Source organism: Phyllosticta capitalensis, assembly GCF_038381095.1.
Source record: "Phyllosticta capitalensis strain CBS 128856 chromosome Unknown BKA78scaffold_1, whole genome shotgun sequence".
In the NCBI taxonomy this organism is placed as follows: domain Eukaryota; kingdom Fungi; phylum Ascomycota; class Dothideomycetes; order Botryosphaeriales; family Phyllostictaceae; genus Phyllosticta; species Phyllosticta capitalensis.
The window spans coordinates 2,171,261-2,198,818 of NW_027117439.1; the positions used below are offsets into that span (position 1 = coordinate 2,171,261).

Genomic DNA, 27,558 nt, shown 5'->3' on the forward strand with positions numbered 1-27,558 from the left:
ACCCATTCCGTCATCTTTACCTCAACGGTCCAAAACCCCTCAGCCAACCTCCTCGACGCCGCGCGCCATTCCAACATCGTCATTGCCAGGCCGCGCTGCCTCCACGACTCGACCAAGTCTCGCTTCTTCTTCCAGGCCTCCAGCAGTAAAAGATGATTCCGTCTTCAAAAAGCCAGCGCCTCCACGGCCCATGTCGCGCCAGGCGCGGTCGCGGATTCAGAGGCCTGCCGTCGCCGCCATATCCACGCGTCTTGAGCAACAGGAGGACGATCAGCTTGGCGACTTGAATGGATTCCGCGTGTCGTCGAGGATGAGCCACAGAGACTCTCCAGCCGGGGAATGGGAGGATGAGGAGCTACTGTCTATCCGTAAGTGCGCATCTAGCCTCTAGTCAAGCTGTCAGGTCTGACGTATGACTAGCCCAGTTTGATTCGAGGAAAAGAGACGTCTCGACGGCCTCTCTATCTGATCGCGCCGCCGAGACGATTCAAAACATCATGTTACACCAGCCCACGTCCCCAACGTCACGCCAGACGAGCTGGATGGGTCCGACAAGTCCGCGCGGTATTCCGTCGAGACCCGCTTCCGCAATGAGCAGGCCGGCGCGCCCCGAATCAAGAAACTCTATACTCCGTGGCACAGGCCAAGGCAGACCAATCACCCCGAGCGGCATGTCGTACCTATCGAGCAGCATGCGCGCATCGTTTGGTGGTGCCATGGGACCCTCACTGTCGACGAGCACTCCAACCAGAAGAAGCGCAAGCGCTGCGCCCAAATCTCCAGCGACATATGCTTCAGGGCTACAGGCCCAAAGCCCGGAAGATGACTTTCTCAAAAGTCCTATCAAGAGTCCAATCAAGAGCCCGATGAAGAGTCCTGGTAGCAGGGTATCCAAAACACCAATAGGCGCAGGTCAGAGCATGATAGGGCGTGTGCCGAAGACTCGCACTGCCGCAAATGTAGATCTTGAGTCGCCGACTGCGGACGCAACGCAGACTTCACCAGTGAGGTCGCCTCCCAAAAGGGCAACACCCAAAGCTGCGCCCCGAACCACGCCAAAATCTGGGTCCAAGAAGGAATCGAAATCTCCAGAGACCACCAAAAAGACTGCAAGCTCTTCCTCAGCTCTGCGAGAGCAGATAGCCAAGGCCAAAGCAGCTGCGAAAAAGACGGCGACGCCCGCAAAATCTCTAGACCAGGGCCCGAATTTCGAATCTTATGAGGACCCTTTCAACCAGATGCCCAAGGGAGGAGATGCTGTCATCAAGAAGAGGGTCGCCGCTGCGAGGTCGGAAGGGAGGCTGAATATTGCCAACATGGGCCTGAGCGAGATTCCCAGTCAAGTCATGTCGATGTACGAATACGACCCAGAGTCTAATGTGGCCTGGTCTGAAGCTGTTGACCTCGTGCGCTTCGTAGCGGCAGACAATGATATCGAGAGGCTGCCAGATGACTTGTTCCCTGACATTGATCCAACGGATTTTGCGGAGGACTTGGATGCAACTGGACCTCAATTCGGAGGAGTTGAGACGCTTGACCTTCACGGGAATATCCTCAAAGAACTGCCCCTTGGACTCAGGCGGCTAGAGAATTTGACAGTCTTGAACTTGGTGAGTGCCCTTGGAAGTGATTCGGATCGATCTACTGATAAAGGCAGTCACGCAATCGACTTGGGAACGGTTGCATGGACATCATTTCACAAATTACATGTGTGCGGGAGCTGAGGCTCTCAGATAATGCGCTCCATGGCGAGTTCCCAGAGTCCCTGGGCTCTTTGACAAGTCTCGAGCTCCTCGATCTTCAAGGGAACAAAGTCACCAGTCTTCCAGACTCACTGCGGGAGTTGGCGAGCCTAAAGACGCTTCATGTCTCCAACAACGCATTTTCTTCCCTTCCCGTTGAGATACTTCAAGGACTGCCTCTGGTGGACCTGCAGGCATCAAAAAATGCCCTGGGTGGTACACTGTTCCCAGATACAGTCGCGTGCATGCCACGCCTTCAAACTCTTAATGTGTCGAGCAACGCACTGGGTGTCTTGTGCTCGTCCAAGGTGGCAATGCCGGCTTTGCAGTCCTTAAACTTGGCTATCAATCGCATCAGCGAGCTGCCAGACCTTTCAGAGTGGTCAAACCTCATCACTTTGCTCGTCGAAGAGAACAAACTTTCGGTTCTTCCCGCTGGCTTCACAACGCTCAAAAAGTTGCGGCATGCCAACTTCAGCGGCAACAATATTAACAAGATCGAGAACGAAATTGGTCTCATGGAGAGCCTGGAACGGCTCGACTTGGCAGCAAATCCTCTCCGGGAACGCAAGTTCATCACCCTGAATACCAACGATTTGAAGCGAGACCTCAAAATGAGACTGGACCCTACGTCAAATCAAGATGATTCTGCTGCTGTTGGCGCCGATGAAGTAGAACAACCAGCAAGCGTCATACCACCCAAGGATTCATGGACGACCACTCCTTCTGGCACGCTCGACCTCTCGTCCAAGACGATGTCCGAACTCTCTGCCGAAAAGCTCTCCGCCATCGACTCCCCGGTCCGCTCACTCACCCTCCACCACAACGCCTTCACCTCGCTGCCCACCTCCCTCTCCCTCATTGCAAACACCCTCAACACGCTCGACTTGTCCTCAAATCGCTTAAGCAGCACGACGCTTCTCTCGGGCCCCCTTTCTCTTCCCTACTTGGCCTCGCTCCGCCTGACCGCCAACGGCCTCACTTCCCTCGCACCTCTTACGGACGCCCTCTCCGCTCCCCGCCTCGCCACCCTCGACGTCACAGCTAACCGCTTGACTGGCGCTCTCCCGGTACTCCGCACCTCGTTCCCCTCGCTGACCACGCTCCTCGCCGCCGACAACAGCATCGACGACATCAGCGTCACTGCGCTTGCTGGTCTCAACAGCGTCGATCTGTCCAACAACGCCATTGCACGTCTTCCGCCGGAGGTCGGTCTACTGGGCGACGCGGAGGCAGGCGGCACGTTGAAGGCAATCGAGCTTCGCGGCAACGTATTCCGCGTCCCTGCGTGGCCTATTTTGCAGCGTGGCACGGCTGCCGTGCTTGAATGGTGTCGCGGCCGCATCACCGAGGACGGGCCGCAGAGCGTGGACGAGGCTGTTGCCATGGAGCAGGGAGAGGTGGGAGACGAGGAAAATACATGGCACAATGGTGGTGATGGTGTGGAGGATGAGGTGGAAGACTCAGCGTTGCTGGAGGAGATGGAGGAAGTTGGACCGGAAGGTCTGGGATTCAGCTCAACGGCATCACACGTGCCGGCTGGCGCTGTTGGATTTGATGACGATGAAACGTTTTAATTTGTCGTACCTGATATGAGTATGTACGATGATTTGGAATCGGCTACGTTGATTGTGGGAATGGCTCTGGGAAAGCATGGACGGTCACTTTGGTTCAGGACGACGCATGATATCCGACAGGCGGATGGACGGACGGTTTGCTTGGGGTTGCATTGGGATGGACTGGACTGGACTGTGGACTGGCGGAAGGTATGGTACGGTACGAAAGGCGCTGGCTATTGCTACGAAGCCATTTGGCCTGAGATGGAAACTAGAGCGGAGTAGAGCGCAAGCATCGCAAAGTCATCATGCTCATCGCGCAGTAATATACATATTCTTTCAAAAACTACATACCACGCTCCCTCCGACTCTCAAGCCCTTCCTCACAGACCCAGCAATGCGATGATCAAAATCATCCTGATGCGCGTTGCATGCTCCGACAAGCAAGCAAGCGGACAGGGGACGTGGCACCAACATCAACTTTTCTCCTTCTCGCACCAATGAAGTCGCAACAACCATCACGACGAATCCGTTCCCATGGCCCCGTTTCAGATTTCACGTGCTCCGTTTCGCACCCACCATGCCGCCCGTTTCACCTGCCTCAGAAACACGGCTGGCTAGCCTGGCCGGCTATCTAGCAGCTTTTCTGCCCAGTCAAGTCGAACCAGCAAAAAAAAGTCAAATGCCGCCCCGCCTCACTACTAGATCCACATCCCGGTCCGTTTACTCATCCACTCGTCCAACGCGATCATCACGAACGACCGAGATTGACACTGCTGCTGCTGCTGCCCAACCACCCGCGCGAGCGCCAGGTACCACCCACCGCGTGCGTGCGTGCGCGGGAATCATCGACGCGATTGTACCTGTCCGGCCGCCGCGGGGTCCAAGCGATCTCGCCGTCTCGTCTCGTCTAGTCTTGCGCGAACTGGCTAAGCCAAGTGAACGTGACGAACAAGGCGTTGGGGCGGGCGGCTGGGCGAGTGAGTGTGTTCCTGTCCCGCCGCGGCGGCGAGACAGGTACATAGGTCGGCCCTGAGGGCGTGAGTGCCCAAGGCATTCAACGAGGCGTTCAAGGCACAAAGGCAATGTACCTGCCCTCAGGGCAAGGTGTCATCACGACAGGGCGCAAAGCCGTTGACCTGCGTATCTCTGGGTAACGGGTGCGGGTGGAGAAACGGCGAACGGCGAGAAGGGGTCCAATTCTGCCATTAATTACGATGGGATAATGGAAGACGGAGGCAATGTCACACGTAGGTAGTTGAACGCCGGAGCAGATGCAGCGACGTGCGGACCTCTCCAATGAGCGACGGTTTCGCGCCATGTATACTCTCTCCAAGCAACGAGCGATAAAAATAGATGCATTAAGACTGGAAGAGTGGCTGGCAAGTGGAAAACCGGTTGGTCCTCGTGTCTGCATACCGAGAAGCTCCGCCGCGCCCCCAAAGCCGCAGCAGATTAATTGACGGCTATTGATGTGAAAAACTTGGTATCACGAGGCTGGGTGGGTGCTATTAATGGAGAAGTGCAGCAGGATACGGATGGGCGTTTCGAAATGGGAAAGAAATAGCTTGACGGACGCAGTCGAGTCGAGACGAAACGGCTTGCTATATATATTAGGGTTGATCTGTGGAATCAGACAATAAGGGGGCTGGTGTACAAGGGGTAGGATGGAGGCTGTGTGGATTCACTGGGCGGATAGATTGGAAGACCAGGGGAGGTGGTGATGAAGAGTCGTTCGCAAAGCTTAGTATCACGATAAGTTCTGTGGTAGAGACGTACATGTAGACAGCTACCTTGGAAGTAGTGGACGTGACTTTCAAGCCTGGCAGATGGTCTCGACTGCGCCTGAGCAGCGGTCACCCGTCTGGCGTGCAGTAGACGAGATGAAAGACTGCAGTGCTTCCAGACGCGCGATGCGAAGCCAACAGCGAGAGGCGCCCATCGCGCGGCAGTCGCACACTGACTGCATCTGCCAGCAACCTCGACAGATTAGACAGATGCACATGAGAGATTCGACGACAAGCGCGTACCCGGGCGTTGTTGGCTCGATGCTGGTCGAGGCCGACGCAGAGCCTCGTCGTCCCCTCACCTTCACGATCCTCTCACGAGCGTTCTGGTTCACCCACCTCACCTCGCTCCTCGGCTGCTGCGTCGTGATCCCCTCACGGTCCTATCTCGACTGTTCGACAATTGCTCTTACTGCTGCTTCTGCCCAATGCATCTCCGATCATCGCGATGTCATGGTTCCGCTTCACCATCGCATCGCATCGCGGCGCGTTGCGTCACTTGTCTCTGGCCGTTGGCGTGAGCCCGTGAAGCAGGCACCGTGGTAGGTTCCTTAACCTTAATGCGAAAGCTCTTCCATGGACGCTGGTCTTTTCAGACGCCGTCCGCGATCCCGCGCCGACGTTCGCCGGGTGTTGCCCTAGCGATCGCCAGATCGCGTGCAGTCCGTCTGGGCCGCAAGCTTAAGTGCACTTCGACGCTGTCACCGTCGCAAGTCGTTGATCCAATATGGAAAGGTGCTTTGTGTGCGCCGTCGGTGCAGTGTGTGTACTACCGGTGCCTGCAGCTGGAAATTGTTTCATCATTTCGCTGTTCAGTCAGTGTGCGGACCGTCGGAGAGGCGCGTACCGCCGGCACTGCGGTCCTCGAGGTGTTTTCCTCGTACGGTTCGGCATACTCTGGGGGGTTTGCCGGGAGCCCACGAGTCGTGAGGAGGAGAACCAAGTACCTTACGTCACAGACGGCTGGGTTGGCCCTGGAAGGCAGAGAGGAGCGGCGCGGCGGCGGGAGGTTCCTGGGGTCCGTTGCAAAGCTTGGCCCGGCTCTGCGGTTTGAGTTTGAGATGAGATGCCACTGAATAAAGTTTTGAGGTCGCTGGAGGTTGCGCGGGAGAGAAGAGCGCAGTGGATTGGTAAGGTGGCGTCGAGTTGCGGAAATTTCGAGAGAGGATGAGGCCGTGGAACTGAAGTGGTCGTGGTAGAGGTGTTGGTTGCGATGGTCTCTGGCATCAACAGCCGGTTTTGGCTAGCGGCGGGAAGCGGTCGTCTACTGTATCTGAGGCGGGGTTGGCCATGTCTCGATGCGGAGGGGATTTGAGATGGAGTTGGGCAATGACATGGACAGTTGTACACGACAGCGCAGCATATCAGAGTCAGTACTGCGTACGCCGTACCTGTGCATGGATGGCAGTGGATGCGTCCTCGGCTTCGGCCACATGCAGGTGTTGAGTCCGCCGGAGTCGAGTCGACGCTATGGAGTTTACGGCAAAGCTCTGGTCTCTCAGGATCTTCAACGGCCTTTACGCGACGTTATCATGCCATCGGGCCGAGGCTGATGCCGGCGGAGCGGTTGCTCTTGTTGCTATCGTGAGGGCGGCGATCCACGGCCACGATTCCGTGACACAGCGGAAGACAAAAGGGTGCGGTGAGGCTCTGGAAATGAGGCCGTTGCACCTGGAAATTGCAATTGCTGTTGTGAGAGGGAGTCAAGGAGACAGGCGTCAGCATAAAGCCATGTTTGATTGGCCGTCTTGTCGTGCACCGACAGCGGACAAGGCCACTGCCCGTTTCGGCACCAAAGGCGCAGAAATTCGACGGCTCGACGGCTTCAACACCACTACTCCGTTTCTCCATATGGCTCGTCGCCTGCGCAACCCGACGCCTCTGTCTGCCTGCTCCCACTCCTACGCTGCTTGCTGACTTGCCGTGCGACGACCGCTGAAACAACGACAACCGCTTGAGCTGTCGGCCCTTGTGCACCTGTGCCGTCTGATGTCAGTCTGTCAACCAAGCACATGCTCCTCTTTGGCTGGCCTTGTACATCAACAGCGGGGCTGCTCGGTGTCACGCAGCACCGCAGCGAGCAGCCGGCGGCCAGCACATGAGCAGAGCCCTGGACCCCGCTCAACGCCCTGAACGTGAAGTGCTTCTGGAAGAGGAGAACCCCTGTCCCCGCCGTGGTCGCACCCCTGCACCACCTCTCCAGGATCAGGCATACTGCCCCGCTGACTCGTCCGTCCAAAGTCCTTGAAAGCTCCAACATCTGCTCCACCACCTCTTATCGAGCCCGCTCCCTCTTCTCCACTGCTAGCAATGTCCCCAGCTCCATAGCCTCCCTCTGACTTGTCTCCCCGTCCACTCTTTCAATTCTCCACTGCTTCGAAACAAGTCGCCATGGCCGAAAGTGACCGGTCAACTGCCCCGGGCCTCGAGGTAAGTCCTTGTTTATATTCCCCGAGTCCTATTCCTCGCGCGGCTCCTGCCGTTCCACTATTTGCTCGTCTTGCCAGTCTTTACAAAATATGCATCAGCGCTCCCAAAGCATCTTCATTGACTCTGTGCAGGTGTCCGTGGCCGTGTCTGCAGTCGTCTCTGCTTTCAACAATGGAGCCGGCCTGCTTCACGCCGTTCGCAAGTCCCGTGTCCGCAGGAGGAGGGGAGAGGAAGGCTTCAAAGAAAAGGTTCTGCTCGAATCCCTCCTGAGCGGCGAAAAGGCAATCGACGAGCACTATGCCGCTCTTTGCAAAGAGTTTGGCAAGCCCGCTCGCGCTGGTGATGGTGAGGTGATGCAACCCCGAGCGGGAAGGCGTTGAGCTAATTTGTCCAGCCATTGCGCGTGATCGGCTCTTGCACGTTGCCGTTTCCATGCAACCAGAGGTCATTAGAAGCCTGCAGATTGCTACGCGCAACGACTCGGCCATTCTTGATTTTACCAAGCTACACGAAGCCTCAGTCATGCTTCGTCGTGATGCTATCGAAGCCCTAGCAGACTTCCGTCAGCGCCTCGCGGAGGAACATCCATCGAGCCCGACCATCCCGCCTTACTCCACTGATCGATCTCTGAGCAGCAGCCAAAACTCAATGTCCAGTCCATTCCAGCGGTCGCGGTCCTCGAGCTACTTTTCCTGCGCGGACGTCCCTCCGACAGTCACCATTCTCCAAGGAGACGAGCAAAAACCGAGCAGGCTGTCTCGCGTCTTTTCGCGCCGAACGAGCAACTCGGCCCGCAGCTCCGTCAAGCCTGCGCGTGGACTGACTCGAATGAGTTCGGCCGTCAACCTCCCCTCCAACAACCAATCCTGGGTTTCCTCGCACAAGGCCGACGAAAACCAAGATATGCTTAGCCCACTGCCGCAAGAGGTTCCGCAAGATGTTCCCGCAGAAGTTCCGCCGCGACGCAGACCGTTGATGGATCCTCTTCCGGCGCCACCGCCACCTCCGGCATATTCGCCGCGCCGACGAAGTAGGTACATCGGTCTGGACGAAAAGGCGTCCGAACCTGTTCCTCCACGTCCGGAACACCCACTGGAGAGGGAAGAGCGCGAGTCTGAGGAGCAAGATGACGCCGAAATTACCCCTGAGCCCGAGGCCGCCTCGCGTCAAGATTCAGCCATGCCATCTCCGGGAGACGTCAAGTCTACGGACGAGCTTGACAGGGCCTTTACCGACGTCGCCCAGCGTTTGAACATGAGAGATGCATCGGAAGAACGCCCGCATTCCTGGGTCAGTTCGTCGGCTTCTGCGTCGTCGGCAAGTGTCTACTCTACAGAGGACAGCATTCAGCCAGACAACACGACTGTCGCGTCGACTGCATATACATCCTCTCACCACTCTCCCTCTGGCAGCCGCACATCGGAAGAGGTCAAGAGCGTTGCGCCTTACAATGCCAAATCTCCTCCCCTGGCCCGTCACAGTTACACCTCGATCGTGAACAGCACCCCATACTCGCAGATTCCTGTAGCGCCACCGGCTCCCATCCACCCAGTAAAGCGCCCAAGCACCATTCGCTCAATCCGTTCTATCCGGTCGTACTATGGTGGTCACCGTCACGCGACCAGTGAACCGGCTCCTCCAGTCCCTCAACTCCCTACGTCCCCATTGTCTTCATTCTTCTCGAAGCCATTCGTCGGTCCACGCATGCAAGACGGCCCAAGCAAGCAGAATGGCTACTACAACTTTTGCAAGGGTGCCTGGGGCCTCCGCGAGGATTTCAAAAAGGGCCTGGCCATCCACGCCAAGCCCCTCGGCATGTACACTTCCGCAATGGTCTGGAAGTGCAAGTGCTGCGCCTTTGAGGGACCTGCCTGGGTCAAGAGCAAGCCGTATCGAACTGACCCCAACGTCTATACCTTCGAGTGCCGCGTCCCCACTGGCCCCAACTCAAGCAGCACCATGGTAGTCAACATTCGGTACAAGTGGATATTTTTGGCCAAATCGCACGTCAAGGTAAAGCAAAATAGCCTCTTCCGTCGATCGACCCTCTCAGCGTCGAGCCTGTCTGCCGGATACTCCAGCGCGGCCTCCAACCCCCATGTCCAGCAAAACCTCGTCCTCCGCGCGTTCTACATCCCGCCGCCAGCCTCCGCCGGTACTTCCGTTTCCCACCGCAACCGTAGTCGCAGCCGCAGCCGCGGCAGGTCCCCGTCGATGCCGTCCCTCATGGCCGCCAAGGCGGAGCAAGACCCTCCAAAACAAAACGATCGGTACCTACGCAAGAGCGGCCACAACTTTGGATGCATCTTTTGCTGTGCTGAAGGCCGAGTGACGAGCGTCTTTGGCAACTTGGAACTGATGCTCCGACACGTGGCCGAATCTCATGCGCAGCCCGGCGTGCTCACCGTCGATGTCATGGAGCGGACAAAGTGCGTGGCGGGACGCAGCCCTGGTCCTGGCGAAGAGTGCGACGTCTGGTGGACGACGGTCGAGCAAGACTCGTAATGTTTCACACACAAGGCAAGACGGGAGAAGACGAAGCGGAAGCCACGGATCCATGGCCAGCGCGATGCAACACAGAGCAGGGATGTGTAGAGGCGGAGGCGGAGGGCGGGTGCCGGGCCGCCGCCAGGCGGAAACATCGAAACACTTGACCTCAGGAGACGGACGCGAGGTGACGCATTCGTCAATGCTGTGATTGAGCGCATCAGCTACAGCAGCGGATGGCGTCGGCTGGGTGCGCAGTCAGCGAGAACCGACTGCAGTCTGATTCTTCCTTCCTTTTTGCCACTTACCACCTTCTCCACCTCTTCTTTTCGTCCGTCCGCTGGATCGGCTGGCGTGGGTTGCTTGGTTTGTCCACCCATGACCTTTTGCTACATCCACTTGCCTCCTTTGTAATCCTCCAGATACCCGGACCGCGTGCGGTGACACCGACGAGAGGCAGCCAGGCAGGCAGACGGGCTGACTGGCCGACTTGCTGACATCCAGCATACACCGGTCGGCCTTGTGCTCCTAGGATCTCCTCTTCGTCGTCTGTCGTCCAACGGTCAGATTCTTTGTTCATATTTTCCGCCCCACGATCGACAACTACCCTCATTTTTTCAACCCTAAAATCTTACCCCCACACCCCCTTAACGAGTCACTTGTAATGATGTCTGTACAGCGCTTATACCCTCCCCTACCACATTTCACACTCACTTATGCCTACCGATCTTTCCTTGTTTAACGGATGGCCTCATGTATATACTTGCACGAAACTATGGATTCAGATGAGACGATTTTTGGTGGTCGTGTTGCGTTGCTTTGCGCGAGCCTTTCGATTAGCGAGCTGAGCGAGCGAGCTAGAGACGTTGTCTGACCGCTCTCTTTTGAGACTATTGCTTCTTTGTCTCACTGTGCGTCTTTCTTGGGGTTCACTTGTCAACTTTGACGATGAGAGTTCTTCTGGTTCCTGCGCCACCTACTTGTGAATATTGACCATTCAATCTCTCTTTTTCTGTTTATTTCCTAATGTCTTTTTCTCTTCTTCAAATATCCCAGACACCAAAAGGTCCAACAACGGCCCGGAGCGGTTTGCTCCACCTTTTCCTACACTACCAAAATCCTCTTGTTCAATAATTTCCTACAATCTCCTATACAAAATGGACACTCCCTCTACAACTAGCTAGCTAGTCAGCCAGCCAGCCAGCCAGCCGAGAGATCAGATTGACCCATCATCTCTCTAATCAACTATATTCTACCCTCTCACTGCAATCAAAATGCAATGGTGTCTACCCACGCTGCTCAGCACTCCTCCCCACCCCACCAAATCTATCAGGCAGCCCGCAAGGTGCAAGCGAATGAGATGATCGAAACGAATCGAAACGAAAAATCGAACATGTCGCCAGCCCACGACCGCCCTGCCGTTTCTCCATCTGTCCGCTTCAGGCAAGTGGGCGGCCAAGCGGGGTAGGTAGGTCGACACCTAGGCGGATTTCCATGCATGTGCCCTCTCGGCAGCCGCCGCCGCCGCCGCGCACTATCTCTCTCTTCCTCTTTCCGCTGGCTGGCGCTCTCTGGCACATGAATGATGGGGAGAACCTACTCCTCATGTATGCATTCTTCAGCGAGTCAGTTCGGTGGAGGAGAGCCTGAACGCGGGAGTTCCCATTGCGATGCGATGCGATGCGTTTGCTCGTTCTTCGAGTCTTCACATGTCCATTGTCGAGTACATGCTTGTACTGGCCTACATGACGCAGTGGATGGACATGACTAGCGAGGGACCGGAGCAAGAGCAGATCGAGCACGTGGAAATGGGTGCTGGTATGCTTGATGAGATGGGCTCAGATCAGATCAGATCTGGGCTTTTGAATCTGTCTCTCGTCGGCTTGACACGGGCAAGTAGTCAGCTACCAGCCATGTCGAATAGCCAGACCGAAGAGTGCCTACTGCGTGCATGCAAATGCTCTGCGCCAGCAGGGTGAAAGGAAAGGAAAAGCGCAAAATACCAGGGCCGAATGAGGGCCACCCTTCCAGTCGCTCCCATGTCGACGTGCACCATAGCGCCGAACCAAAACGCCTTGCCATGCCATGCAACTCCAATTCCAAAACCAGAGGAAAACCGTGACCATGAGCGCCGCTTTTCAATCCCACTCGCCGCCCCCACCGCCATCTTCGTCGCCGTAGTCTTCCTCCTCGCCGTTCGAAAAGTAATTCTCGGCATTGTAGTCGTCATCGTCGTCCTCGTCCTCCTCAAAGTCCACGTCCTGCTCCTCTTCCTCGGGCGGCGCATCGTCGTCATCGCCTTTGGCGAGTTCGTCGTCGTCGTCGTGGCCGAGATTGCCGTCTTCTTCGAGCTGCTCGAGGCGCGAGAGGCGGGTCGACAGGGCGATCTTGAGCTTCTTGCGCTTGTTGCGGCGCTCCGCGTCTGCGCCTTCCCTCATGGCCGGATCCAGCGTCGTCCACAGCTCCGTCGGGAAGAAGCGCATGACTGGTAGCGTCAGTAGGAGCTTCTGCGCAACTTGGAGCGCGTTCGCTACTCACTATAGGGACGTGTGTCCAGGCGCGGGATTGTGCGCCTCTGCTTCTTGTACTTTTGCGTGTAGGTCGGCATGCTTTCGAAGGGGTTGGAGTTGGATGCGGCCGTCGCTTGGCCACGCCCCTTGCCGACACGCGATGTGTCTCCGAGAACGGTGTAGAGCGGACCTTCGTGAATGCGCTCGCGGAGAGCGCGGTAGCGGGCGACGGTAGCTTTCTCATAGCGACGGGCTGGGGGAGCCATGGGAGCAGGCTTGGGCTGGAGGGACATCAGCTTTACGTCCCGGCTTTTTTTGCGACGTTTTGAAGTGTCCATGATGTATGCGCATATTGTTGTCGGGGGTGATTGTCTGAGCTGAGAAGACGGTCGATAGGTAAGGCGCGGGGAGCAGCCATGTGGCTAGCTCGGCGGCGGTCGAGGTGTCGCATGACGCAGCGTGAAATAGAGACGGTCGAAACCAACAAATTCCACTTACAGGAAACAGCTCAGATGGCTTGTGATCAATCTTGAGGTCGTGGTCAACTTCCCAGGGCACATCAACGCCCGCAATCTTGCCAGCACCGCGGCCGGCGCCGCCGCCGGGGAAAAATCCCATTTTCGGAGGCATGGTTGGCGTAGCGAATGCCAATTGTCGAAGGCTATGAGTCTGTGAGGTCGAGGGAGAGGCGGATTAAGGGCAATGACGTGGGGCCCGGGGGTGTGTTGATCATTGTCGTGGCGGAGGAGACGAGGTGGAAAAAGTTGTGACTGCGCGCGCAAAGCGCCAGGAGGGTTCGCGCGCACGGACGCCTTGGTGGGGGACGGAAATGCCCCGCTACCACATTGTAGACCGCATCCAAAGACGGCAAACCACAACTCATCTTTCATCAACTTTCCGCCAACGACTGGAGGCTGCATCAGGTTGAGGAAGAGTAAAAGGGTGGATCGACGTCTGTGGCACTGGAATACTGGCTTTGACATCGTACAGCACAAAATGGCCTCCAACGATTCCGTTTCGGCTGCCTTGGAGCGTTTGCCTGCTCATCTTGACGATGTCGAACAGAACCCATCTCATCCGTTGGACACGGCTCTCTTTGAGACACTACAGCCCTTCATCTCTTCGTCCTCAGTATTAGATCCGACCACGTCTCAGGCACTGATTCAGCAACTTGCTCGCCTCCTACCGCAGCTCCAACAGGATCCGGCGCCTGTAATCGACCTGCTCACAAAAATGACTGAGCCCTTTGACTTTGACTCTATCCGATCATTGCAACCGCCCGTCGACTTTGCTGCTGGTCTCGACCTTGCGGCAGTACCATTCCACACGCTAGCCCTGTCGCTGTTGGAAAAGGCTACATTTAATAGCAGGCATGCCGAATTCATTGCCAGCACTCCAGACATTGTCTCTCGGCTCATTCAACTTTGGCTTGCCACTGAAGATATTGGAGTGGCCGACAAATCAGGCCACGTCCTGTTCAAGCTCCTTCAAATCGACAAGGACCCTGCAGATGTTCTCGGTATCGATTCGGCTCCAGACGCCAATTCTGGGGGTCACGGCGATCCCACAGCCACTGTCCCGAGCCCAGAGGCGAGTGCGAGCTATGGAACTGGCTTTATGTGGAAGCGTGTCTTTGGTGACAAGGATATCTACAGCCTCTTTTTTGCCCTCTGCGGCGCCGAAGGCCCCCGTTCCCAGATCCCTCCACCCAGTAGGTCTCGGAAAACGGTTGCGCAGGCAAGACTGATGGCATGGTTGCCAAAAATTGGCGCCATGAGCTGGTCTGCGATCAGCCACTCGCACTATCCCGATGTTGAGGAAAGCTTTGGTCTCAAGTCTGCCGGTCTGCTCGACTTCATCTCCTTACACATCGTTGACTACGATGGTGATGTGCTTATGCACATCAGTCTGATGGACTTCTTCTCAGACCTGCTCAAGGCTTGCAATCAGCCATCGAAGTCTATAGCATCCCATCATGAGTCCATTGCTGTCGAATATCTCAAGTCTACCGGGCTCCACGAACGAACCCTTGGCTACTTCCTCGACCCTTCTTCTCACGCCTCCTTTGAAATATCCTACCTCTATCGTCCCGCGGCAAACTACCTCTCCACCTACACCTCTACCTATCCGTCCGACTTCGAAGCAAATGGAGCGATTCGCAACCGAGTGCTCAGCCGCATCATGGATGTTCTGGGCAACATGAAGTCCACACAATGGGCACACGGAGAGTCCCCCATTCACGACTTGCATGTCATCGCATCACTACCGCGTTCGGCGCTTTTGCCCGAGTCTGAGTCCATTTGGACATCGTCCCCGCTCGCATTGGTTCCTATAAGCCGCTCTACCAATGCCGACGCACTACGCACCCTCGCCACTGTTTTTCACGGGCCGGATACCCCTGAACTCACCTTTCCGCCCACCGCCGCGACTCTGAACTCAAGCGCCACCTCCCCTGCGCGTCTCAAGGCCGAGCGCAGCACCGCCCGCACCTTATACTACCTGTATACCACCAACAACTCAGGCTTTGCTGCTGAGATTGTGCAAAGCGCCGAGACGATTGCTCTCAAAGAGACTGCCCTCGCCGCCCTAGACTTCATCAGCGCCGTCGCAACAGCCAACTGGTCCACCTCTTCATCGGCATCTTCCGCCATCTCTGTGCCCTCCGACTTCCCCACCACTGGCCTCGCCTGCATCCTTCGCCCCGGAACTCCCCTCCTACCCTGCCTGTTGCGTCCTGCGCCGCGCTTCACGAATCTAGTCGGCGGTCGCGGCGAGGCCGAGACAACGGCATACCAGGTGCAGTCGCGCAAGTTTGATACGCTCAAGACGGTCCTGCGGCGCCTGGAGGAAAGTGCGGATGATGTGGTGCCTGGCCGCGCCCATTTCTTGGATGTGATGAAAGAGAGAGTTGCGCAGGGTCTGTGGGGCAGAGATGGTGATGTTGGAGGGAGGATCGCGACGCTCGAAATGTGAGTAACTAGTGAGGGATGGAAAAATTTGCCGACATGGAGGGTTGGTATACAGCATATGCAGGTGTTTGGGTGGTTTGTTCCGTACACCTGGGATTACACGTCTTTCTCTCTCAGTCGAGTCAGCTGGTGTACTTGATTGCTGCACTCAAGTAGAGCAAAAAAGCAGGATGAGCATTTCAGAAATCTCAAACTCCGTGAATCGAATATCATGTTATTGTGAACAATGATTCAGCTCCAAAACATTTGCCTCTACCACAGTGGGGCACTACAGATGGAACAGAGAGATGAGGAACATATCCTCCAACACTTGTAAGCCTCAACCCACAGCATCTACAGCTTCCCACCCTGCATATCTCTAACAGTGTGCAGGGAGAAGCTCTCGTCGAAAGGAAACGCCAAATTCTACCTCAACTCACTCCCATCTCGAGACCCAGGAATCATTGGTCAAATATGCTGTCGCAGGCATTGGTGGACTGATGACTTTTAAATCTTGAAATGAGGGTATTCTATTCGCAGCTGCTCCCATCTTCAAATGAAAGACAAGGACCGACTCCGTCTTATGCTAGACCTATTTACAAAACGAAGGCTCCCATAAATCATCAAGCCTTACACCTCACCTTCAACCACTGTTCATATCCATTCGATGCTGGGTTTCTTCTTCTCAGGACTTGTTCTCAACTTTCTCGATCCTCTCCGTCGCAGGCTTCTCCTCATAAAAGCCCTCCTCGATGTCCTTGGCCGGCTCAACCACGACACCAGCTGCTCGGGCCTGCTCAAACTTCCTACCACGCTTCTCTGGGCCGAAGGCTGTCGTGACAGCAATGCCAAGGGCGATGATGGCCGTGGCGACGCCCATGACGGGACCGTACGCCGAGACGCGATCGCCGTTGTCGAGAGTGACAAAGGTCTTTTCGGCAATAGCGTTGACGATTTGCGCGCTGGGCGAGGAGATCATGTTGCCGAGTTGGTATGTGATACCTATTGAAATCGAAATCAGCTCAGCATGAGAAGAGTGTTAAAGTGCAACAACGTACCAGGGAAACTGGAGCGGAAAGCCGGCGGCGACAGCTCGTTCAAGTGGATGGGAATGACTCCCCAGGCGCCTTGAATGAAGAACTGGATGAAGAAACCAGTCGCAGAGAGAGCAGACTCGCCCTCAGGCAGAATCCAAGCGGGGATCAATGTCGCACTCAAGAGAGCGGACACGATGATGGCGCGACGGCGTCCAAACCACTGCGACACATATCCGATTGTAGTGCCTCCGGCGCAGGCGCCCACCTTCATGAGAATACTCGCACGACTCGCCCCCGCGTTCTCCATCTCCTTCTGCGTCAGCATAAACGTCGTGTAGCTGTCCTGGCTCGTGTGGCTGTAGTAGTTGAACCAGGTCATCAGGAGAATGCAGTAGAGGCACATCTTCCATTCCTTGGCCAGCATGTTCTTGGTTTCTTGCCAAAAGGCCGATGTTGTGTGCCCGCCCTTGTCGCCAGCGGCCTTGCGTGCTGCTTTGGCTTCTCGGAATTGTTTGGACTCGGGGAACAGGATGCGAACTAGACCGACGCCGATGGACAAGCCTGCTGCAATCCAGAAGACGATCTTCCAGGTGTCGGTCTCGCCGCCGACTCCGAGATTGGCGCATGCGGCGAAAACGTAGCCAGCCGAGTAGCCGGATTGCATCTATCAGTTGTGAGAAAAAATTGCGTCCAAGAATCTAGTTGAACTTACAATGCCACTCATGATACCGCGGGCATTGACACTGGAGTAAGTTAGCATTTGCTTGCATCCCGGAAGACATTGGAAGCGGTCGTTCGATATATCCAACACATTCCAGGAACAATAAGAGAGAAGAAATGGAGACAATGCTTACGGGCAATTCTCAAGAGCCATAGCCACAGCATTGCCGTAGACGCCGCCCATGAAGAGCCCAAACAGACTTCGTACTGCGAGAAATTGTTGGAAGGTCGAACTGTAGATGGTGGCAATCTGGAGGACGCCCAGCACAATCATGTTGAACACCATTGGCCATTTGCGGCCAAACTTGTCACCGGCCAGACCGAAAAAGGCGGCGCCGACTGAACGAAGCAACAGAGTGAGGGTAATGGCGGTCGTGATGTTGGTCTTTGACTGTCCATAGTAGTCGGCAAGCTTCGTGGTTTGAATCGACAGAGCGTGAAAGTCGAAAGCGTCGGCAGTCCAGGCGCACCAGCCGACGATGAAGAAGACCCAGTCGCGGAGGCTGAGCTGGGCAAACAGACTGAATGGGTTTGGCAGGGGCTCGGGCGCTTGCCATTCGGTGCGCTCCTCGCCATACTCATTTGTAATGAGAACTCGTTGCTTCCATTTGAAGAGGTCGCCGAAGGATTGCTTGGCCACAGCAAAGACGCCAGTGGCTATAGGCTCAGCTGGCTCGGTTGGTGACATGTTCGCAAAATTGAGAAGAGGTCGTGACTGAGGAATTGAATTGATCTCTGGCCGTAGCGGGAATTTCAAAAGGTGCCAGGCCCTTTGGTTTTATAGGTACTACGTTCCGCCCATTGCAGCAGGTCAGTGTAAATAGCCCCCAGCGAGGGTGCGCGGAGTTTCTGCCCTGTACATGGTTGGGGTGGAACTCCGTTCGGTATGCCATATTCGCTCACAGCCAAGAGAGCCAAGCTGTCATGCTCCGGACTTGCTGGTGCACTTATCAGGTGTGCCAAGTGGTTGAATCTGGGGTATCGCGGCGCAAATCAGCCAGTGAGTGGGTTGCTCGTCTACAGTCGTTGGCGCGAGCTGAAGGTGGTTTGACAAGGGTCTGTTTTGAAGGTTTAGCAATGTGATTTCTCAGATTAAGCAGTATTACCTGCCTTTCTTGAATAGTTCAATACCACCTAGCATGAAATATGGCGCTGTCCAGACATGAGTTGAATACATTAACCCAGATGGAGTCACGTCGCCCCGTCTCGATTGGGTCCATTTAGTCACACTGACCAGACCGGTGGCACGGCAGCCAGCCTCGTGATACAGGGAAAAGGCAGCCTATTCGTGATGGAAACAACCGTATGAAGTTGAAAAAGTGTGGGTCTCGGCGGTTTACCCCAGATCCGGAGAATTGGCTTCCCCGGATTTGCTGTGCACACGCAGTGACCCACTCTGCCTGATTCCATGCTTGTCCAGATCCGTAAGGCTCACACCAGCGAAAGATTTCCAAGAAGTCACGAGAATGCGCTTCTGCTTCCCCGCTGTACTCGCTCAGTACCGCAAGTGTCCGTTTGCAGTAGCGAAGACCGACATTCGGAAATTCCCGCGTGAGAACCACAGCCTCGCCCGTAGTAATCTTTCCTCGAGATGAAGACTACGATAGTCCTCTCAGGTTGCCAAGCACCAGCGGACACGCCATCGGTCTGACCGACGACCTTGGCAGCGGGGCGGGTCACGGTTACTCTCTATTCGAGCTCGAGGTTTGCGGCCCGATGGGAGATTGGGGAGGCTCTGATTGGGAAGACCGGGCGGTTGTCCGACAAGTCTTTGAAGCCTTTGTCGAAGCGTTGCATGGCAGAAGCTTGTCGGAAACCGGTTCCCCACACCGCACGACAATATCTCAGCTACAAAACCGAGACGCGACAATATGAAGACACACAAAGAGATGCGGAAAACAGCATGCAGTGGACAATGTACATGCTGACTGGACAGGCTTACTTACTCGCTCTTTCTGGCGACAACACCGTCCCCCACGAACGTGGCTGATGCAGACGAATCCTTCGCATTACACATCGTAATCGCAACAGCAGGCCAGCGGAGTGCGGGGAACCTCCTAAAGTTCCCGACCACGATGCGGCGCGACACTTGGCACACGCGAGGGCGCCTGATGTCGTGTGGAATGACGCCGTCTTGTATTGGTGTAGGTATCTCGAGGTGATGGTGTATTGTGTCGAGCACTAAGAAGACCCTCATGGCATGTTCCGAAAGCTGCCGACTCGGCCTGTTTGTGGCTTGTCTTCTCCCCATAGAAACTCTTGGGGGTTGCAGTTTCGCCGCCGAGACAAGCCGTCATGTCTCCGAACGTCAAATCGTACGACTACCTGCGCAGCACCAACATTCAACAGCGGTATTTTCTTCAATTTTCCAAGAGGAGGCGATGAGTGAGGGGTCAAAATTTAGGCGCGGACCGGCCTTGTGCGGCATGATTGCCGCTTTGAGAGAAGTTACGCGCCTGCTCTGAAGGGACGAATGGAGTGAGGTGTCGCTTGACTATCAAAAGAATTTGAGTAGTGGTCCCAAACGACCCCTTGCTTACTTGACGGAAGCGCCACATCAGCGGTTATCTGCTTCCTCGAAGCATGGCGGTTGCCGTTCTTTCAGTTCTCTGATGCCCAAAACAATCAAAACACATAGCAAAAAGACAATTTCAACCTCTCGGAACCTGGAGAATTCCCGGAGAGCAAAAATGCTTCCACTGAGATTTGAACTCAGGACCTCGGCATCACTGACAGCTATCAGTACTAGTGCCGCGCTCTACCAACTGAGCCATAGAAGCAGTTGTTGATATTTAGATCACTGTTGAGTTGGCTTGCTCAACCATAATATCAAGGTCAAATATTTCTTTTTCAGGAGTGCTCGTGGGCAAATCTGAAGTACAAAAACCTTACCCGTGCCTCCGACGACGGTGCCGAGCAGTAAGCGAGGGGGCGGGAATCCACCACCAACGTATTAGACACGGGTATTGAAGAAAACAGGGAGGGTGCGTGCAAGCGTGCGGAAAGATTTTTCTCTTCGGCACGCAAGGGGCGGGGAAGATCTGCCTGCCTATTCGGGTTTAGCGCCGATGAGGGAACGGGCCGGCGCACGCAGTCAGGGTCCTGGTTGCCTCGCACCTCTTTGATGTCGATGTCAAAACCACGTCGTTTTCGCGACACCAGCGTCTTTCACCTTCATCTACTCGACACTTCAGCCAGCTACCTGATGTATCTTGTCGGCTGCATCGAGTCTTGCGCGTGTTGCCGATCTGGTGGAGCCAATTTCCTAATGTAATGCTTAGGACCATGTCGACAAGGAGTGTTGGCGTGTCCGCGTTCAACGGCTCCATCTATTCTTTTCACCGACTGTGGGTCAAGTCTATCGATTTCAAACCCCCACATCGTGCTCCGCCCAGATGATAAGACTGCCACTCTCGGCAAACGTGTTTCAGCACTGCTTTCTCGTACCGTCGCCGCTCATCGCAGAGGCAACCTCTCAAGCAAATTTGTCGAAATTTTCACTTGTCTAGCACTGTCATGATTGAACATGTCTTCCAGAACCGACTCATCTTCCATATCGAAGATGCGACCCTCGGAGCCTTTGTCACCAGCAAAAGATCTTTTGGATCCTTCCGAGGTTGGCCAGCGCTTGTGGGCAGAGGCCAGGGAGCAACTTCAGGAACAGGGAATTGAAGATGAGAGGAGGCGGAAGCTGCTCGACAAAAACTACGATGAAACTCCCGAAACGATCTCGTTGAACCTGAAAGCCACGAAGGAGAATGTCGAATCTTGTCGCGGCGGCAAACTTGACCGCACTATCGATCGACTCGACATTTTTTGCCAAACCGCAACCAATTTCATGGCGTTCACTCCACAGACTGTACAGATCGTTTGGACCTGTTTTGCGCTGCTCATGAAATTTTTGACGGCCTATAAAGAGTTCTGCGAGACGTTTTTGAATGCTCTTGACGCAATGTCGGACGCGCTGTTCATCTGCAACGTTTACATTAGCCAATGCCGACATTGGGATACAACCTCAGGAATCGCCGACAAGATCCGTCAGAGAATACGCAACATTTTTTGCTGGGCCCTAGGGCTTTCCATCCGGACAGTGAGATGGGAATCAAAGTATCGGACTTATGGGCGAGCTGGTCTGATGTGGAAGGGCATAAAAGATTATTTTGGAGTCAAGTTTTGGAAGGCCGGAGAATTCACCGGACTAATGGAAAGCCTCCAAACACAACTTCGAGAGCTACGAAATCTCGACATGAAAAGCCATGATTTATTTGTGGAGAATATTTTTGAAAAAGTCTACGACACAACGAAGAAAACCGCCAAGGGCACCGACGAATTGATCCGGAGCTTTGCTTCCGCAACGAACCAAAGTGAAGCGTCTTTCCAATCGGTCAAGGACAAATTGGACCACATCATGGACAGCATTGAAAGATCGAAAATAGAGGAGGAGTACAAAGAGATGCTTAAATGGCTTCAAAATGGGTTGACCCTTAGAGCCACCGAGCCGGACGAGCAGCGACAAAAGAAAAGGGACAAAACGAGCGATGACACCTGCAAGTGGATTCTGACCGAGGAAAATTTCAAATCATGGCGGAAAGGCGATGACAAGAGAGTTCTGTGGCTTGTCGGGAGGGCTGGATCTGGGAAATCTTTCCTGTGCTCCTCGATCGCCGACCATCTGACCAAGCTCACGGAACTAGACGGAAGAATACCGATTCTGACCTTGTTCTACTGTCGAATCGACAATGACGCCAAATCCCAGGGAAAAAAAATCATGAGACACCTTGTCGTCCAACTGGTTCGGGCATTGGAAACCTTCAGCGATAAATCAGCACCAGGCGAAATGCACGTAAAGGCAGAAGCCACACGCACTTGGGCAAATTTGATTGACCAAAACCGGTTCAGCTCTGCTGCTTCGCTTGATATCACGACTTGTGCGACTCTGATCAAAGAATTTGCCAAAGTAGTTGATCGAAAGATATACATTGTTCTCGACGCGTTGGACGAATGCACCGATCGAAAAGAGAATGGGCTACTCAGCTTCTTGCTAGATTTGGCCCATCAAACACCAAACATACACCTGTTGGTATCAAGTCGGGATGAGGATGACATTGGAAACGTGTTTTTGGCGGCACATACCCCTGGAATTCACCACAGGATCGATGTGGGGAAAGAATCCACAAAGAGGGACATTGAGATATTTGTCAAGCAAAACCTGTCTCTACTCGGATTCATTTCCGAAGACGAAAAGAAACTAGCACAGAGAGTCATTCCAGAAAGGTCCGAGGGGATGTTTCAGTGTAAGAGTTGCCACTCCAGATCATTCAAGCTCAGTTCTAACACCCCACAGATGCTTCAATGGCTCTTGGTACCGAAGGTGATGCTTACCGCGTGGAAATCATGGTAAACTTCAGATCCGCCATCGAGAATCTACCCAAAGGGTTGAGTGAGCTTTACAACCAGAGGCTGTTGAGGTTAGAGAGTTCAGCGCAGAAACTTCTCAAAATCATGCTTCGCTGGCTAGCATGCTCCGACTTTGTTCACTTGAATTCAGTCATTGACGAGTTTGGAGAATACTACCTCAAAAAAGATCAACTCCATGAACCAGGTGCGCCGGAACAGGAAAAAGAAAAGGCCCAATCCATCATGGACGTGTTTCATCTCTATCTACGCGACTTCATCAGGCTTGAAAAGACCACTTCCCGTCTTGCAGTCAGGGCGCAGCATGCGTCGATCCTGGACTGGATAAGAGCTCCTTCGGGAGACCTTCCCGACGCTCCAACACGGGATATCAGCCCTCGAAGGGGGAACCTCCTCATGGCTCGCAATATCATGCAAACTATTACCCATCCAAGCTTCCAGAAAAGTTATACCTGCTCGAGAGGCTTCGCTAAAACGAGCAGGTATGAGCTGTTCCATTGGCCAACTCACGTTTTTAAGGCCGAAGAAGCTTTTCCGAACGCTGTAGACCGAGAGACCGATGAATGGAAACTGCTCTACCAGTACATTGATGATTTCATCCTCGGGGAGCGCAACAAAGTCTACTTTGAGAAATGGTGCGATCAATTCAGCCCCGATAGACCGCGCCATCCACTTTCTCTTGCAGCCCAGCAAAGCCTTTTTGGACCTTTCATACGCTATTTCGAACTCGCCCGGAACCAAGGGCAGACTGAAATTTTAAGTCGGCAAGATGAGGAAGGATATTCAATACTGCATCGAGCGTGCCATCGCAGATGCTCATACGCAATCCTGGAGTTTATTCTCAACAAGGATCTCACCCAAATCAACGTCAAAGGACCATCGAGGGGCATGACCCCACTTCAAACAATGCTTGAGGGAGAACATCCAACAATTGACCACGTCAAGCTCCTTCTTAGCAAAGGGGCACGAGTTGACATTCGGAATGATAACGGCAGAACATGTCTTCACTGCGCCATTCTCCAGAGTGACTTGGAAACCTGCAAACTGATACTTCAGCAGGAGGGCGCAGACGTCAACGCTCAAGATTCAGGAGGCGAGACTCCGCTTTCGCTTTTAACATTCATTGGTGGGTTAAGATCAGATATTATGGATAAAGCTCAACTTCTTCTTGCTGCAGGAGCCAATTTGCGACTCACAAATCGGAGCAAAAAAACACTCCTCCTCAGGGCTGTCCGGATCAAAGATCCAAGATTTGCTCGTATGATTCTCGAGGAAGCTCCCGACCTTATAAACATTGCTGGAACTTTCCAGAAAAACACGCCATTGCACGAGGCCGCCAACATGGGCAACGAGCATTGTGTGGAGCTACTTCTGGAGAAAGAGGCGGACATTTCCCTGAAAAATTCATGTGGCTTGACACCTCTACAGATGACTCTCGCCCAATGGCAGTACAACCGAAAGTCTCCTCTCAATTCCACAGCGCATGAAGCCGTCGCCCACATGCTCCTGGAGAAAACTCCCACCGACGAGGGCAGTATCGACATTTTGATTTCAGCCATTGAATTTGACTTGCTTCCAATATGTGAGCATTTAGCTCACCTCGTCCATCAATCGGATATACATGGTTGGTCTCCATTGATGCTTGCCGAAAATTTGGATCGCAAGGAAATATACCAGCTGTTGTTGGAGGCAAAAATAAAGTACGGGATCGAAATTCCCAAAGCCCAATCATTTCCGATGGAGGATCCTATTCCTCCCGGGTCCTGGGACAGAGGTCCCACGAATGACCGCTTGGCTGTGTCCAACGACGGCTTGTCTTTATGCGGACCAAGTAAGTCCAGAAGAAGGAATTCGGCGATTGCTGAGCATATTTCTTACCAATTCAAACAGAAAAGGAGCCTACTATGCATGCCCTTTTTTTTCGCGCCAATCACCCAATTCCTGCAACCTACCAGCGGTTTTATTTCGAAGTCAAAATTGAAGAACTCGGGGATAGTGACCAAAGGTATGTTGTCGTTCTGTATTGAATCCCATGGCCGATGGTGCTGAGTTGAACGCGGGCCCAGATACAGTATTGGATTCTGTAGTCAATTCGCAAGCGCGTGGCCATGCATGCCTCTCGGGATAGACAATTACAAATTCCCAAGCTGGGGATACAGCAGCGACGGTAGCGTACGCGAATACAGTCGCAACGAGCGTGTTGTCGAGCTTGAAACATATGGCCGCCATGATATCGTCGGGGCGGGTATCGACTTTACTGCCCAGGAAATGTTCTTCACAAAGAACGGGGTACGCTTTGGTAAGGATACCAAAACAATTTGAGATTACGTTTGATGATTTTCGAAGATGCTGACTGTCAACCGAACAGACGTTGACTTCAAAAAGAGTGGCATGGCAGGAAGAATTTTCCCTGCGATCAGTCTGAAAAGGGTATCCGGGAAAGTGACTGCCAATTTTGGAGCAAAACCATTCAAGTACCCTCAGGGAAAGGATTTCCAAGGTTGAAGTGGAAAGCGAGCAGGAAACAACGGCCTCATGCAAGAAATACAGAGGACGAAGGGCTGCGATCTCGCTTTTAGGTAGACATCAAATTGAGATTGTTGGAGACACGCAAGGTCGAGTCAAATGTTCAATGCAGCGACGGTTCCTGGCGCGGAAATGGCAAAGAGGCCAAGATATCCGTGTTATTCACGTTCAGCAGCATGACGAAAAACCACGCGACCAGGTCGCGAAGGAAAATCATGATCGCTTGGTGAAGACTGCGTGAATTTGGTTCATGCTCGGGGTATCTTTGAGACTAACGAAGGAACTTTTTGCCACGGGCAAAATTGCTACGATAACTCACCCAGTGAGAAACTTCCTTGCCAGCCAGTTGCTCCCGTTCTCCAGGTAATCCTCTCTGGTAACAACCAAACTCTTCAACAGATCCGTATTCTGCGCCAGCTTCGCACCACCGAGCCAAGTGTAAGTGATGGGATCGTCTGGCCGCTTGACTCTCAAGGGCCATTCCGCAGGCATGATGCTTCTCAACTCCGCCTCCAGCCTTTCTATAAAGCCGGGAATCAATGTGTTACCACCGACAACGACGACATTGGCCAACATTGCAGGCCGCAGTCCCTCGGGGAGCTGCTGTAGGCTTTGAAGCGTTGCTTCGGGTAGACCAGGTTCTTGGAGTCCAATATCCAAGGGGCTAAACAGCAGTTCTGGAACTGAAAACCGCTCGTTTCCCAGGGGCAGAATATCCTCCTTTGGCCCGCCCGACACTCCCAAGCGCTTTGCTTTTGCTGCGGCGGATGGATCATGAGGGCGCGCATAGCCGCGTTGTCGGTCCGAGTAGTCAGGGAGGACATAGTCGACGACAACGGATGTGTCTACTGGCTTGTTCGCGCGCGTCCAGGTACGGTCAAGGTCGACGGAAAATTGCGACGAGACGTAGCAAATGTCCTCCTTGATCTCATTTACAAGGTGGGTTTCGTCCATGAAGTTCAAGTGTCGCAGCGATATGAGCTCCTTCAAGTAATTTGTCAAGAATTTCCCACCAACCGAGAGCCGGCGAATGGCTGAGTGGAATGGACGGCCTTTGTAGAGCGGTGTGATTGTTGTATGGCTGTAGCCGGAGTCGATGAGTAAGAGGTGTTCGGTCGGCGGGAATTGAGAGGGCGAAACAGAGTCCGAAAATAAGGCGGGTATGTTGTTGTAGGCGTTTAGAGAGGGGCCCAGGACACGTAGGTACGTGGCGAATTCAAACTCTTCAAAGATCATTTGGTCGCAGTTCGCTTGCAGAGCAGCCGGTGAGTTGGGTGCTTCGGTGAGGATTAGATTTGTATCAGACGGATCGCACTTCACAGGTCAGCTTCTTCCACTTTGACACTGGGCGCAGCATACCTTGAGCTTCGCATCGTCTGCGAAGAATTCATGCTCCCATATTGCCTTTTCACCTTCCCAATTCACGACGTATCCTTTCTCCACGGGCCTTCTGTAGGCCATCTCACCAAAGTCCTTGCATCCTTCGAGCTGAGAGCCTATCCAGACGCGTCGGTCTCGTGCGCGAGCGATACAGTTGGGTGTGATGCGACATTGGGAGGGATCGGGGTTTTCGGTTGCAAAGCCGGCTTTGATGTTGTATGCGCCGTTGTCGATTATTAACGTTTGGGACGGGAAGGACGGCTTGGATGCTTTGGAGCCTCGAGGCATCGTGGACGTAGAAGTGATGAAGATCAAACTCGGTGCGACGCGTCTGGCGGTGACGTAGGATTGATAGCGGGGAACGCTCGGATCTTGCACTCTATAAAGCAGGAAGTACAACCGTCTCAACCATTTCTTCCGCTCCCCATCTTAGCCCAGCACGATCTCTTGGACAAGCATCATGTTCTTCACAACGGGCCAGTTTCTGACGCGAGCTGATGAGAGCACGGCAGCGTGTCTCAGAACAACCCCGATGCGCTCGTTATTGCTGCCCTACCTGAGCATCTTGACCGCTGCTCACACCGATACACGTGGGAAACGCTTCGAAAAACATCTCACGTCTTTCGGCCAGAAGCTCGAAGCAGCCTGGACGCATGGGCGCTATTCACGTTGACGTGAGTCAAAGAGACTACATCTCTCTAAAAGCCGTACACCGCGGTCAAGCACTTTCCTTATCAGCCGGAATGCGGTTTACGGGGAGCACTGACGCTCAACTACTCCATCTAGCTTTACTTTTTGCTTCTTCCTCTTTACTTTGTCATTCTTGCTTTCTCGACTTATCCCCTGTATGCATGCATTTTGAGTTTCCAAATTTCCAAGCTCAGTTTCTTCCACAGTCTACTCACTCCGGCGATATCTTCCAGCTCTTAGCGTCTACAGAATTTTCGGAAATTCTATAAGTGGAACTAGCAATTGAAGCTCCGCTGACCTGCAGGTAAGCCCTTGATTCCTGCGCCGACA

At 54.1% G+C, this 27,558-nt stretch overlaps 8 protein-coding genes and 1 non-coding gene across 9 annotated transcripts; 5 read left to right on the forward strand and 4 right to left on the reverse strand.

The window, feature by feature from the left end:
- Positions 1 to 310: 310 nt before the first annotated feature.
- Positions 311 to 3,319, forward strand: BKA78DRAFT_291404 (uncharacterized protein; the record flags this gene model as incomplete). The annotated part of the gene is made up of 3 exons (XM_066885893.1): positions 311 to 368; positions 421 to 1,610; positions 1,658 to 3,319. 3 exons carry the CDS (start codon positions 311 to 313, stop codon positions 3,317 to 3,319), a joined length of 2,910 nt encoding a protein of 969 aa, XP_066749448.1.
- Positions 3,320 to 7,451: 4,132 nt separating this feature from the next.
- On the forward strand, positions 7,452 to 10,129 carry BKA78DRAFT_13490 (uncharacterized protein). Its single transcript, XM_066882665.1, has 2 exons — positions 7,452 to 7,860; positions 7,910 to 10,129. Exons 1-2 carry the CDS (start codon positions 7,605 to 7,607, stop codon positions 10,018 to 10,020), a joined length of 2,367 nt encoding a protein of 788 aa, XP_066749449.1. The 5' UTR covers positions 7,452 to 7,604; the 3' UTR covers positions 10,021 to 10,129.
- A 2,011-nt stretch (positions 10,130 to 12,140) lies between these two features.
- BKA78DRAFT_348787 (DNA-directed RNA polymerase III, subunit Rpc31) lies at positions 12,141 to 13,142 on the reverse strand (the record flags this gene model as incomplete). The annotated part of the gene is made up of 3 exons (XM_066890690.1): positions 12,141 to 12,487; positions 12,541 to 12,793; positions 13,011 to 13,142. 3 exons carry the CDS (start codon positions 13,140 to 13,142, stop codon positions 12,141 to 12,143), a joined length of 732 nt encoding a protein of 243 aa, XP_066749450.1.
- Positions 13,143 to 13,384: 242 nt separating this feature from the next.
- On the forward strand, positions 13,385 to 15,725 carry BKA78DRAFT_302722 (uncharacterized protein). Its single transcript, XM_066887470.1, has one exon. It carries the CDS (start codon positions 13,509 to 13,511, stop codon positions 15,483 to 15,485), a length of 1,977 nt encoding a protein of 658 aa, XP_066749451.1. The 5' UTR covers positions 13,385 to 13,508; the 3' UTR covers positions 15,486 to 15,725.
- A 140-nt stretch (positions 15,726 to 15,865) lies between these two features.
- BKA78DRAFT_302723 (putative lactate transporter) lies at positions 15,866 to 18,306 on the reverse strand. Its single transcript, XM_066887471.1, has 4 exons — positions 17,352 to 18,306; positions 17,210 to 17,240; positions 16,519 to 17,161; positions 15,866 to 16,462 (listed from the first exon to the last, which is right to left on the reverse strand). Exons 1-4 carry the CDS (start codon positions 17,903 to 17,905, stop codon positions 16,146 to 16,148), a joined length of 1,545 nt encoding a protein of 514 aa, XP_066749452.1. The 5' UTR covers positions 17,906 to 18,306; the 3' UTR covers positions 15,866 to 16,145.
- A 1,040-nt stretch (positions 18,307 to 19,346) lies between these two features.
- On the forward strand, positions 19,347 to 19,992 carry BKA78DRAFT_302725 (uncharacterized protein). The gene has a single exon (XM_066887472.1). The coding sequence runs from the start codon at positions 19,413 to 19,415 to the stop codon at positions 19,680 to 19,682; it is 270 nt and encodes an 89-aa protein (XP_066749453.1). The 5' UTR covers positions 19,347 to 19,412; the 3' UTR covers positions 19,683 to 19,992.
- BKA78DRAFT_t27 lies at positions 19,909 to 19,997 on the reverse strand. Its single transcript has one exon. It is a non-coding gene; the product is annotated as a tRNA-Thr (tRNA).
- Positions 19,998 to 20,743: 746 nt separating this feature from the next.
- BKA78DRAFT_359173 (uncharacterized protein) lies at positions 20,744 to 25,228 on the forward strand (the record flags this gene model as incomplete). Its single annotated transcript, XM_066892373.1, has 5 exons — positions 20,744 to 22,511; positions 22,562 to 24,463; positions 24,523 to 24,637; positions 24,720 to 24,921; positions 24,979 to 25,228. 5 exons carry the CDS (start codon positions 20,744 to 20,746, stop codon positions 25,135 to 25,137), a joined length of 4,146 nt encoding a protein of 1,381 aa, XP_066749454.1. The 3' UTR covers positions 25,138 to 25,228.
- Positions 25,229 to 25,302: 74 nt separating this feature from the next.
- BKA78DRAFT_340016 (actin family) lies at positions 25,303 to 26,826 on the reverse strand (the record flags this gene model as incomplete). The annotated part of the gene is made up of 2 exons (XM_066890304.1): positions 25,303 to 26,472; positions 26,518 to 26,826. The coding sequence occupies 2 exons, from the start codon at positions 26,824 to 26,826 to the stop codon at positions 25,474 to 25,476; spliced, it is 1,308 nt and encodes a 435-aa protein (XP_066749455.1). The 3' UTR covers positions 25,303 to 25,473.
- Between the last annotated feature and the right edge of the window lie 732 nt (positions 26,827 to 27,558).